The sequence below is a fragment of the Microcaecilia unicolor genome, chromosome 11 (assembly GCF_901765095.1).
Source record: "Microcaecilia unicolor chromosome 11, aMicUni1.1, whole genome shotgun sequence".
Classification (NCBI taxonomy): domain Eukaryota; kingdom Metazoa; phylum Chordata; class Amphibia; order Gymnophiona; family Siphonopidae; genus Microcaecilia; species Microcaecilia unicolor.
The window spans coordinates 202,795,148-202,808,531 of record NC_044041.1 but is presented as its reverse complement, the minus strand read 5'-3'; the positions used below and the strand labels follow the sequence as shown (position 1 = coordinate 202,808,531).

Genomic DNA, 13,384 nt, shown 5'->3' with positions numbered 1-13,384 from the left:
TATGGATCTTGTCACTTGTGGTGAGATTACCCACATCCTTATCACCTCTCGCCTAGACTACTGCAATTTGCTTCTCGCTGGTCTCCCGCTCAGCCATCTATCTCCTCTTCAATCTGTCCAAAACTCTGCTGCGCGTCTTATATTCCGCCAGAGTTGCTATACTCACGTTAGCCCTCTCCTCAAGTCGCTTCACTGGCTCCCTATCCGCTTCCGCATATGGTTCAAACTTCTCCTTTTGACCTACAAGTGCATCCACTCCGCAGCTCCTCAGTACCTTTCCGCTCTCATCTCTCCCTACACTCCTCCCCGTGAACTCAGTTCGCTGGGTAAATGTCTCCTGTCGTCCCCCTTCTTCCCCACTGCTAACTCCCGGCTCCATTCCTTCTATTTCGCTGCTCCCTATGCTTGGAATAGACTCCCTGAGCCAGTACGTCAGGCTCAGTCTCTGGCTGTCTTCAAGTCTAGGCTTAAAGCCCACCTCTTTGCTACTGCTTTCGACTCCTAACCATGACTCTCTTACTCAACACCCTCAATTATCACCCCTACCACTGCAATTTCCCCACCCCTAGCTGTCTGTTCGTCTGTCCAATTTAGATTGTAAGCTCTGTTGAGCAGGGACTGTCTTTTCATGTTAATTTGTACAGCGCTGCGTAAGTCTAGTAGCGCTATAGAAATGTTTAATAGTAGTAGTAGTATTTAGGCATGAGATGATCGACTTCAGTGATACATTCAGTGCTTGAGGACAGATCAGCCCTAGAGGATAATATTATGAAGCATATTCTGTATACAGAAAAGGGCTGTTAAAGAATTACTTTGGGGGTATAAAGGAAATGTGTTCCTATTTTTATGCCATCTTCATGTCAGCATTCCTGGCAGTGTAACTTAGGTGGAACAGGGGATGAAGTTGTGATGTGTGTGAATATTATAAAATGTACCATCTTTGCATGTGAATTTGCACTCACCATTTGGTTCTGGGCACCCAAGTGTTTGTGTGTTTGTTTTTTAATAAGATAGAATAGGCACTGTCTTGGACTTCAGCCTAGCTGCCCTATTACTCCCCAACCCATGTCCACTGCTACTCCATTCAGGGCTAAATTTAAGTATTCTGAGTGGACTTGGGCATCTTGGTGACTTGCAGCAGCTTGATGCCTGAGCTGTCTGAGGCGGAATCTGGACTAAGTTGGGTAGGAGATCCCATAGAGAAATTTGAAGCAGGTTTGAAAAATGTGTTTTTAGCATCAAAATGGAGAATATGTTTTCTTTTTGTACTTCAGTGCGGAAGAGATGTTTGTGTCCGTTTTATTCTTATGGCCTCTTTTTTTTTTTTTTCCTTTCCCCTTTTTCATGTCACACAGGCCTTCTGTTTTTCAGCAGCCAGTGATCTTCCTGGGAGCAGATGTCACTCACCCACCTGCAGGTGATGGGAAGAAGCCATCCATTGCCGCTGTGGTAGGCAGCATGGATGGGCACCCAAGCCGCTACTGTGCCACAGTACGGGTGCAGACATCAAGGCAGGACACTACCCAGGAACTTCTGTATAGCCAGGAAGTTATCCAGGACCTTACCAATATGGTACGAGAGCTGCTGATCCAGTTCTACAAGTCCACACGCTTCAAGCCCACACGCATCATCTATTATAGAGGTGGGGTATCAGAGGGGCAGATGAAGCAGGTAGGTACCATTTCAAACTGTCTACTTATCTGATGTTCAATTGCAGCATGAAAAAGCAAACTGTAGACCAGCAAATGTACAGTAATTTTCAGCTGAACTGGTAATAGCCGGTCTTTGTAATTGTACTGTCTAGGTAGCTTGGCCTGAATTAATGGCAATTCGGAAAGCCTGTATCAGTTTGGAAGAAGATTACAGACCAGGAATAACTTACATTGTTGTACAGAAAAGACATCACACCAGGCTCTTCTGTGCTGACAAAACAGAGAGGGTAAGAATTCACTGTATTTAACCAGAAACTAGAAGCTGAGCACATTGATCCACGGGAACAGTACAAGAATTTTGATGTTTCATGCAAAGGGCCAAGCGTGAATCATCAAATTAGAAGTGAGAGATATGGGAGGACAAGCTGATTCAGTTTGGCAAAATGTTGTGCACAGTTCAAATAATACTGCCACAGAAGGTCCAGTAGTAGGGAGCAACAGTTCTAGACTGCTCTAATCAAAAAGAAAGAATGGGACATAGTGACATAACATGCTTATGGTGGCAGCCTGAATAACACCAACAGCTTTGGAAATACACCAGGGCTCAAACCAATGTACAGCTGCCGTAATTTGATTTTTCTCTGTTTAAATATTCAGGTGGGAAAGAGTGGGAATGTACCTGCAGGGACCACAGTGGACAGCACAATCACCCATCCGTCGGAGTTTGATTTTTACCTTTGCAGCCATGCGGGGATTCAGGTAATGTGCATAGTGGAAAAGGTAGGCTTCCTTCTTCTTGGTGCAGCCATACGAGAATTTCGAAGAGGTACACAATGCAGTTCTATTATGTAGCTTCCCATTATTCTAGAACCTGTGGTACAGTTGTGTCTGTGAACCAGCAGGTGGCTATAGAGAACTGAAAACTGAGCTGACATTCAGTTCAGCTCCTCAGTATTTTCTTTCTCCATCAAGTGGATGAACACACTTTGCAGCCTTGGGTTGTGAGTGATTTGCTCCTGGTCCAGTTGGGCAGCTGACCCCCAGTTGAGCTTTGCGAGTGGTTTGAGCCTGCAGAGTCATATCTGGAAGTCTTCAGATCCCTATCTGTGGTGCACCGCAAATTTACTACTTCCCTCCCTTCACTTTTCTCCCCTGATTCCTGTGGAGCTCTCCTTTTCCAGCACAACAACCTTTAAAAAAAAAAAAAAAAGGACACGGAAAGAAATTTGCTGGAGAGCATAGGACAGTCCTGATTCTTTCTCATCTTGGGTAAAACTTGTTTAGACGGTGAGCTTGGGGGGGAACAACTGGCAGTGGTAAATCAGACTGAAATTTGACTCTGAACTGCTTGGAGGGTTGAAAGTTCTAGTTGTTACAGGGGGGAGGAATCCTGACGTGCTGCACTGGTGACAGTTGGGATGAATGGCAACTCACGTGGAAGCAGTTAAGTTGTGTTTCCACTGTGGGACCAGCCGGCTGGTGTTGGGGTGTTGCAATGTGTACTGGCCGGGAATCCCATAGGACATGGAGGAAACATTTGGAAGTAGCATATCTTCGGATTTGGCGCAGCATCCAAATATGCCGGGATATTCGGGCTCTCCTCAATTTGATTCAGGAGAGTGCAGGAACGGGTGCCATTTTGTCAGGGCCAACTGGCAGTGAGGAGCAGCCTTTAGTTGACCACACGTGGAACATAGCTGCCATTTTACAGGCTAGGGGCCCAACAGAGCATTCAACTGCATCAAGACATTTCTTTTCTTTGGAGTTTATATTGCTCTTAACGCCAGGCCTGTTTACTGAAGCAGGGATAGTCAAGAGTTGCTGCAAGGTGCTTCAGTTTCTTACCCTGCTGCCCCTCTGGCTCCTTAGAGGTTTTGTTTAGACCTCCAGGAGTGGGCAGATGTTTCTCCCTTCTTATTTGATGTGGCCTCGGTCTATTCAAAGGATCCATTGTTGAAGGAGCTGTTAGAAGCAGATAATCCAAAAGTATTGAGGTTGTTTCATAAAGAGGAGCTAATTTCTGAGGCACTGGCGGTGCTTTCCTTTGAAGAGCCTTCTGCTTACAGTGTCAGGAGTTCCATCTTTGAGGGGGCTTCTACGGCGTTCCCGATGCATCCAAACAGCACCTGATTACAGCAGAATGGGTCTCACTGGACACAGGGCTGAGAGTGGGAAGAGCCATGGCTTGCCTCTACCCATTGGTTCTGGAGGAGAAAGGTAAATTGCAGCTTCCCAGGGTGGACTCCTGGTTACGGCAGTGACTAAGAAGGTTATCTTGCTGGTGGAAGGGAGATTTGCCCTAAAAGATGAAACAAGCCTATGAAGTGGCCTCTTTGGGCCTTCAAGCAACAGTATATAGCTTGTTCGTGGCAAGAGCATGCCTGAATTGGCATCAGCAGTTGGCAATACAAGATGGGCACTATAATGCCCAACTGGAAGCAGAGTTGGCCTGTTTGGTGGATGCTACTTACGACATGGGTTACAGCCTGCATATGTCTTTGGCTGTGATGGTATGTCGGCAACTCTGGTTGTGGCATTGGGCAGCAGATGCCATGTCAGTCACGTCTAGTTAAACTGCCCTTTTGGGGCAAGTGGCTATTTGGAGAAGATCTCAGTAACTTAGTGAAAGAACTGGGAAGAACTAAGCCACAGCGATTGTCAGGGGATGAGCTGAAAGCCTCTGGTTGTCCATTTTTTAGGGGGCTCTCAATCTCGATTTTGAGATTATGGTACCGACCTGGTCGTCAGCAACATGGTCAGATCCTGCTTTCAGGTACGCCAACCTTCCTTTCATGCAGACAGGAAGTCCTTCTCTCAGTCAGCTAGAGCACCCAATGCCTCCTGAGCTTTGCAGTGATGCAGGGCTGATTCACTCTTCTTTTCCTCCAGTGGGAGGACATAGTCAGGAGTTTTATTGAAAGGAAACCAAGGCGGTCAAGATTCAGGCCACCATAGATTCCTTGTTGGCCATTGTAATAGTTCCCCAGGTCAAACAGGGACAAGGCAGATACTCTGTCTACTTCATTATCCCAAAGAAGGAAGGCACCTTTCTTAGATCTCAAATGTAAACTGCTGCCTCTGAGTGTCCCGCTTTTGCATGGAGACACTAAGAGCAGTCATAGCCTCGGTTCAGGTGGGGGAATTTTCCACTACCCTTGACCTCAAGGAGGCGTACTTACATATACCCATACGTCTGCCGCATCAGAGTTTTGTAAGTTTTGCGGTGCTGGGTCATCACATGCACTTCAGGACTTTGCCCTTCAGTCTCACCACAGCTCCAAGAACTTTTGCGCAGGTTGTGTTGGTGCTAGCAGCCTGCCTTCTATGCCAGGGAATCAAGAGTTTACCCATATCTTGACGACTGGCTCAATGACGGAGTGGAGGAGTAGCCTAGTGGTTAGTGCAGTGGACATGATCCTGGGGAACTGAGTTCGATTCCCACTGCAGCTCCTTGTGACTCTGGGCAAGTCACTTAACCCTCCATTGCCCCTGGTACAAAATAAGTACCTAAATATATGTAAACCGCTTTGAATGTAGTTGCAAAAACCTCAGAAAGGTGGTATATCAAGTCCCATTTCCCTTTCCCATTTGTGCGTCATCCTATTCGGACAGCTTTGCGGCAACAGACAAAATTGTCCGTCTTCTGCAGTCATTGGGTTGGATGATCGATTTCGAGAAGAGCAAATTAACTCCATCGCAGATGCTGGAGTTACCTGGGTGTTCTATTGAACAAAGGACAGTAGAGGATCTTCCTCAAGGAGTGCAGGATGTTGAAGCTGGGTCAACAAGTTCGTCTTCTCCTCAGTCAAGGCAGGCCCAGAGTCTGGGACTATATCCAAGTTCTGGGGTTTATGATGATGGCGATGGAAGTGGTGCCATGGACAAGGGCTCATATATGGCTATTATAGGAATCGCTTCTCAGCTGCTGGTCTCCGGTGTCACAGATGTATGAACTTCATGTTCCTTGTATACTGGTTCTGAGCGCAGACTTTTCCCGTTCTCTGCTCAGATCATGCACATGCTACTGTTTATCCAGGCAAAAGATTAGTGTCGCGTTCTCTACAAGTTCAGGTTGCTGCTTTGGCCTGTTTCATGGACAGACTACAGAAAATGTCTCTTGCAGCTTACCTGGATATCGTTCGATTCTTGTGGGGAGCAGGCCGCTTGTGACTAGAGTGGAACCTTAATTTAGTCCTTTAGGCTCTTCAGAAGCCTCCTTTTGAGCCACTCCGGAAGACCTTGAAAGATCTTATACTAAAGACAGCATTCTATGGTGGCTGTTGTGTCTGCACATAAGCTTTCAGAGCTTAAGGATCTGTTTCTCTAGGCTGATCCAAGATGGCCGCAAGCTGTTAGGTTGCTGCGACTCACGCTTCCAAAAAATGCCGAAACGAAGAGGGAGATTAGTGGGTAGGGCTTCCCCGCTAACGCCCTCATTACCTGGTCCGATGGATCGATATTTGAGATCGCAGGGAGTTCACCGCGACGGCGGTTCGCTTCCAGAGGTGCGCGCCGGCGAAACGGAGACTTCGGCGCTCTCTGGCTTTGAAGTGACCCTCAGCCCCGCCGAACGCACCTCCTCCCCAGCCGATTGGCGCCAGTTCTTTCCTCTTGGATTCGATGGGGTCCACTCCCGTAGAGGTTAGGGGCCCAGAAGATCGCCGAATCGAAGCCTCCCTTACTACAGAGGTGGGACTGGAGAGCAGTTTGCCCGTGGAAACGTTGCAAACTGAGGGGAGAGAAGCAGAGGGGCAGAGTGAGAACCGAGACCAGCCTGTAAGGTTTGAACTTCCTAAAGAATTTATGACTAGACCAAAAGATGTGACATTAGAAGCTTTGTGGGACTTGGTTTCCAACCTAGGACAAGTTTTCCTTAAGCAGATAAATGACCTTCAGCCTAAAGTTAAATCTCTGGAAAGTAATTTGGGGGTACAAGAGGAACAGATTAAAGATTTGAATGGGAAATTTGCTAATTTGGATCGGAGAATTATGAAGCTTGAAACACTACAACCTACTATGATGAAAGATTTGACGAGTCTTAGAGATAAAATGGAAACCTTTGATAATTACACTAAAAATCATAACCTAAGATTTGTCAACTTTCCTAGACTTCAAAATGTTACTCCTATGGATATGCTGAAACGCTATATGCGTGAAAATTTACTAATTTCTGAACAGAATTTGCCACCAATGATTATGGTTTACTATATTCCTGGGAAAGGAACCTCTCAACCCGAAGGATTAATGTCTCTCTCTTGCTTGAGACTTCTGATACCGAACTAGCAACTGCGGCTACATTGGTGGCTACAGTTGCACTATTACCAGACAAGAACTGGATCTTTCGTTTGTTTTTCCGAAATAAAGATAAACCCTTTTTGGGTTTAAAAGTTGTACTTTTTCCTGATGTCTCTAAAGAGACTCGACGACGAAGGAAACAATTCCTGCTCCTTAGGCCTGAAGTTTTACACTTTTTAAGATACCCCTGCAAGTGTATAATAAGGTTTAAGGAGAAAAAATATGTATTTACAGAGCCGTCTCATGTATCTTCACTCATAACCTCAGTGAAAATGGATAAGCGTTAATTATAAGTGTTTGCTCTACTTAACAGTATTTGTATAATTTCTTTTTTTCTTTTTTGATAAACCTTTAGATAATTTGTCTCCAGTATTTTCCTGAAATCTTGGATCACGTGTATGGACTTGAGTATAGTTTTCCTGTTAATGTGAAGCTTTAAGCTTCACTTTTTTTTTTTCCTGTTTGTATTATTATTCTTTTTTTACATATTTTGTAGATTATTAGATACTTTTCCTGAACAAGCGGATTGTCTTGTAAAATATTGGAAAATGTTAATAAATACATAAATTAAAAAAAAAGGATCTGTTTCTTCGCTTTTCAGTGTCGGGGGGGGGGGTCTCCCTCCACATGGTTCTTTCCTTTTTTCCGAAGATGGTATTGCCCTTTCTTCTACACCAGTCTGTGGAGTTTCCATTCTTTCGCAGAGAGGACGAAGAGGCTTGGTATTCTTTGTTGAAGCTTCTCAATGTGCATAGAGTCCTCATTAGATAGCTGGAAGTCACGAATGAGTTTCACAAATCAGACAGACTGTGCTTTTGGTAAACAGAGGCTTGGCCTTATGACTTCCAAGGCCACAGTTGCTATATGGCTGAAGGAGCCTATCGCATCTGCTTATTTGCTTGCAGGGAAGCAGGCTCCTCAGGCCTTACAGGCTCATTCTACTAGGCATGCAGCAACAGCCTGGGTGGAGACTACCTTATTGTCTCCGGCAGATATTTGTAAGGGAGCAACATGGTCAATGCAGCATACCTTTGCCAAGCACTACAGGGTGGATGTTGCAGCACACTCGGAAGCCAGTTTGGGGCTTCAGTCCTCAGGGTGGTGGCACCAGGGTCCCACCCACTCTAGGTATTGCTTTTGAACATCCCACAGGTTCTGGAATAGTGGAAAGCTGCATAACGGAATGAGAAGTTGGGTCTTACCTGATTTTTCTTTCCATTAATTCTTCCCACTATTCCAGAGGACACTGGAGATTTGTGAGATGTTTAGTCGATGCAAAGTAATAGCTTAAATATCGACTGTCAACCTTGCTTGGTGCTTCCTGCATATTTCTTGTTCTCTGCATGTTGTCCAGAGATGAGAGAGACCCACACATATTTGCTCATTTGGTTAATGTTAGGTTAGCGAATTGTTCAAGGTTGTAGTGTGTGTTCTGAGTTTCTCTTTATGTCTACGTAAATAATGAGGAGCTGGACTGGATGCCAAGAAAGATGTCTCAGCTCAGTTTTCAGTTCTCTTTCTCCACCTGCTGTTTGATGGACACAGCTATCCCACAGATTCTGGAATGGTGGGAAGGACTGATGGAAAGAAAATTATCAGGTAAGAACATAAAAATAGCCATACTGGGTCAGACCAATGGTCCATCTAGCCCAGTATCCTGCTTCCAACAGTGGCCAATCCAGATCACAAATACCTGGCAGAAACTCAATTAGCAACATTCCGTGCTACCATTCCTGGGGCAAGCAGTGGCTTTCCCCTATGTATATCTCAATAAGACTATGGACTTTTTCTCCAAGAACTTTTCCAAACCTTTTTTTTAAACCCAGATATGCTAACCGCTGTTTCCACATCCTCAGGCAGTGAGTTCCAGAAGCTTAACTGTTCTTTGAGTGAACCTTATTTCTCCTTGTCTTTGGCTTTGGAGATAGTGTAGTACCTTCTGCTGTATTCTTTTCACACCAGCCTATCCAGTTTTGTTGCTGGAGTACATCATCTGACTGTAGTTGCATTTTAATTGAGCAGCCTCTTAACCTCAGAAACCTGTAATCTCTCCACCCAGGGGACCAGCCGGCCCTCTCACTATCAGGTCTTATGGGACGACAACTGTTTCACAGCAGATGAGCTCCAATTGCTGACGTACCAGTTGTGTCACACGTATGTACGTTGTACACGCTCCGTTTCTATCCCGGCCCCTGCATATTATGCCAGGCTGGTGGCCTTCAGAGCTCGCTATCATTTGGTGGACAAGGATCATGATAGGTAAGACTTGGTGCATCTTCCTTACTCTCCCTTTTTAGCCTGTAGCACATTTTTTGCCAGTCCTCAACATTTGTAATCATTAGGGATGTCTCCTTGAGTTTAGGTTGACCTGATCTGGCTGCTGAAAACGAGGGGATAGGGGTGGGAACAAGAGATAAGATGTAGTATAGTACACCTTATGTATCCACTGACATGGCAGCCTTTAAGATGTAGCTGTTAAGGTCAGTAAGAAGGTGTCTTTTGTACACTTGAAAAAAGCTGCTACTTTTTGCTGGGAAGCATGTCTGAACTCCTGAAGAACAAACGTAATAACAGATGTAAACATTCTTAGATCCCACAGTCTTCACTGTTCCAAATGGAGGAAAGTGCCCATGGCCTATTTCTTTTTCTTTTCCAGCGCTGAAGGTAGCCATGTGTCTGGCCAGAGCAACGGTCGGGACCCTCAGGCTCTTGCTAAAGCTGTGCAGATCCACCATGATACCCAGCACACTATGTATTTTGCCTGAGACAGCTGAAAAGAGTAGACACGGCATAGAAATACGAAAGGGCAGAATTTTTGTATCCTGCAGGCCTGAATCGTTCATTCTTTGAAAGAAGAAATGTTACTTGGGGCTGAGTCTCATCAGTGTCCTACCAGCAGTTCTTGGACAGTGGGGTCTGAACCTACACATCTGTCTTTTAACTCAAATGAGCCATTCTGTTTTCTGTTCTGTAATACAGAATTGTAAAGACTGATTTCCTGGTGGCGCAACCAAATTTATACCTCAAATGCAAAGGCTGATTATGCTAACGGAACAGCTGGCAGGATTTGTTCTGTTAGCTGTGTATTTTGTATTTTTCCCCTGCTCTTCAGACCCTTGAGGAAGACGCCACTAGTGTCCTGAAAATGTACATAAGTAGAAATCCATATGTTCTATCAGTGTGGGGTTTTCGACTTTTACTGTAAATATCTTCCACCACAGCTGACCCTTTCCAAGCTATTGCAGCCGTTCTCCTGGATGTCTGCAGACTTGTGCAGCTGTGACGAGACTGTGACGTGATTGCACTAAACTGCAGATTCTTAAAAGGGTTATGTGGTTTTTTTTTTGTCTTTTTTAAAATAAGTTTTTATTCTTTTTTTTTTCTGTGAAATTGTGTATAACACAAACTGCTTACTGATGACAAACAGGTTTTTAAAAATTGACTCGTACCCAGAGTAATACTGCCATGATTATGGAAAAAGGAAGTTCTTCCTGTTCTTCTGTAGAACAAAATGGACTCTTTTTTTTTTTTTAGTGTTTTCCAAGCTTAGAAGATAAATCATTTTGCCCATTGAATGCTGCTGTGATTTGATAATCTAATGGAAACTGAACTTTCTTACTCATAAGAGTTAGTTGTGGCTTTGAGCAATAAAAGCATCTGAGGCTGAAAGATGTATTGATACTTAAAGTGGAAATTTAACATAGGAAGAAAAACATACCCATCTATATATATATATATATATATATATACATATATATAAAATATAAGTATATAATTTATGTTGTGCTTTGTGGTAACAGTAATCTTTAAATCTTGTACCAGCATTTTGATAAACTGCAATTGTTTTGGGAATATGGGTTAGTCACACAATTAACTGAAGAACATTAGAGGCAGGTCTTGTCTCAGCTATGTGTGTTAGTATCTGTTGAAGGTTTGGGCTTTAAAATCAGTGGGAGGTTTAGAGATGCCTAATCTGGTGCACTGAGACTGGATTTTGTAGTGTTTAACACACAGCTTTAATCCATGGTCCTTAAATCTTAGTCACTTTCACTGTCTTTAGCAGTGGGATCTGTTGTCCACTACTCTCTCAGGAGTAGGGGATGAGGGAGTTTCCTTCAAATTCCACAGCAGATCTAAAGCTTGGTTAAAAAAAGAAAAAAAAAAAGAAAACAATTTGTTGTTTACTTCCCCTTACTACCACCAAATCATTTAGCAATATTAGGAACCTCTGTTCCCTAGCAATCTGTTGTAAATATTCAAAATGTTTGAATATGCTGAGGGTTAGGATTCCAGCAAGATGCTATAAGCTACTTGTGTTGGGACTGCTTTCAGCTGATAACTGCAATGTAAAACTACCATCAAGAGCAGCACATTTCAAACAACTTGATACTCAAGTTTTCTCTTTTTGTTTTGGTTTTTTTTTTTTGTTCTTGATGGAAGGTAATTTGTGTTTGTGTGCTTCAAATTAAGCAATGGATTTTTCTTTCTGTAGATTGTACAATTCAAAAGTCAAATTTTATATATACCTCATTTGGGTAGTTGAGATCTGGATGTCTGGGTAGAGCTACTTGTGCTGCTTGTATTAAGTATTTGTTCAGGGATTAAACTTCAAAGGAACCATTTTTTTAAAATTAAAACTTTGCCTGTGATTGACCTGAGGTGTAGAACTTGAATTTTAGATTTCTGTTGTCCTAATGGTTTCACTGGGCAAAATGCAGTGTCACATAGGAAGTGCCACCCTGATTTATTCTTGGTATGTCTTTTAACCAGCAGATGGTCACTTACTCAGTGCCAAGAGCTTCTAAATGTAGATTAAACAGCAGACGTCTGCATTTTAGCTGATCACTGTCTGAGGAAAGGGTCTATACTGGAAAAAGGTGTCTGTTTTTCCTTGGAGTGTAGCGAGTGCTCAGTTTGAGAAGAGCAGGAGCGATGAGGCAAGCAAAACTGGGAGTGAGGAGTCCTGGAATGGAGAAGTTGTGGCTTGTAGACTGTTAGATTTTCAAGCTTGACTTCAGAAGCTCTTGAGTTCAGTGATAGAATAGTATCCCTCTTCCAGGCTGGCTGGAATCACGCATGTGTCAATCATTGGGATGATGTGCATTTTGTGTAGGATTAGATGTCTACTTTTTTAGTAAAAAAAACAAAAAAAAGTCAGGTGCTGTTTAAAATGATTTTGTGATTCAAGATCTTGTATGTAGCAAAGGGTTGGTGGGTGTCCCTTCTTGAATGCTCTCTGATCATGGGGGGAACAAGTTCTAGATAAGCTCCAAAATTAACCTTTTTATATCTTGGATAGACCTTTTTAAAAGTTAGAATACTTTAAATGTAACACCGGTAGCTACATCCAAAGGATATGTAATAAGATTATGGCAGCAAAACCAAGCGATGCTGAAAATACTGCAACTACCAGTAGGGACTTACCTTTGCTGCTCTTCACTGCGTCCTTCGGCATATAGTTTAACATGATTAATATTGAGGAAGGCTTCTGTATCACTTCCAAATAGATGAGAGGGAAATTGTTGGAATCTGAAGGACATAATAATAATAAAAAATAAAAAAAAACATAAAAACAAACTCAAGCTTCTAAAAGTTGATGTTCACAGATGTTGCAAACAGGGCTGTGGAGTTGGTACATAAGTATTGCCACACTGAGACAGACCAAAGGTCCATCAAGCCCAGCATCCCGTTTCCAACCGTGGCCAATCCAGGTCACAAATACCCGACAAGATCCCAAAAAGGCTCAATACATTTTATGCTGTTTATCCCAGAAATAAACAGTGGATTTTCCCCTAAGTCTATGGACTTTTCCTTTAGGAAGCTGTCCAGACATTTTTTAAACCCCACTAAGCTAACTGCCTTTACCACATTCTGTGGCAATGAATTCCAGAGTTTAATTACACGTTGAGTGAAGAAATTTTTTTTCTCCGATTCATATTAAATTTACTACTTTGTAGCTTCATTGCATGCCCCCTAGTCCTAGTATTTTTGGAAAGAATAAACAAATGATTCACGTCTACCTGTTCCACTCCACGCATTATTTTGGTAAAAATGTACCAGCTCCAGCTTTAAAATAAAAACTTAACCATTAGAATATGTGGTAAATTTGTCATATATGTTTATTTACCAGTATTTTAGATCCAGAACAAAATTTAAAGCCTAATATCAGGCGTTGGAGTCGGAGCTGGAGTCAGACAAATGTTTTTTTGTACTGACTCCATAGCCCTGGTTGCAATAAAACTCCTTTTGGTTTCCTGGAAAGTGGAGGGCACACTTCTGTACCAAGACCTGTCAGTGTTTAACATTTATTCAGTAGGTAAATTTGGGCATAATTTTATGCTTCAAACCAATCCTGCCATGTATGCTGATTGTTGGAGGGGAGGGGGGTTAAGTGAAAAGTTTTCCCTAGACCCTTTTTGCATTAGTGAACATCTTGG

At 43.2% G+C, this 13,384-nt stretch overlaps 1 protein-coding gene across 2 annotated transcripts in view; it reads left to right on the top strand.

Annotated features, from left to right (window-relative positions):
• Window positions 1–12,638, top strand: part of AGO4 (argonaute RISC component 4) — a 46,928-nt gene extending 34,290 nt beyond the window's left edge. For both annotated transcript variants that reach the window (XM_030217376.1, XM_030217377.1), the window contains 5 exons: window positions 1,356–1,671; window positions 1,805–1,939; window positions 2,310–2,411; window positions 9,007–9,206; window positions 9,604–12,638. In XM_030217376.1, coding sequence (XP_030073236.1) covers window positions 1,356–1,671; window positions 1,805–1,939; window positions 2,310–2,411; window positions 9,007–9,206; window positions 9,604–9,712 — 862 coding nt within the window. In that variant the 3' untranslated portion in view covers window positions 9,713–12,638. The remainder of the gene's footprint in view (window positions 1–1,355; window positions 1,672–1,804; window positions 1,940–2,309; window positions 2,412–9,006; window positions 9,207–9,603) is intronic.
• Window positions 12,639–13,384: the final 746 nt, after the last annotated feature.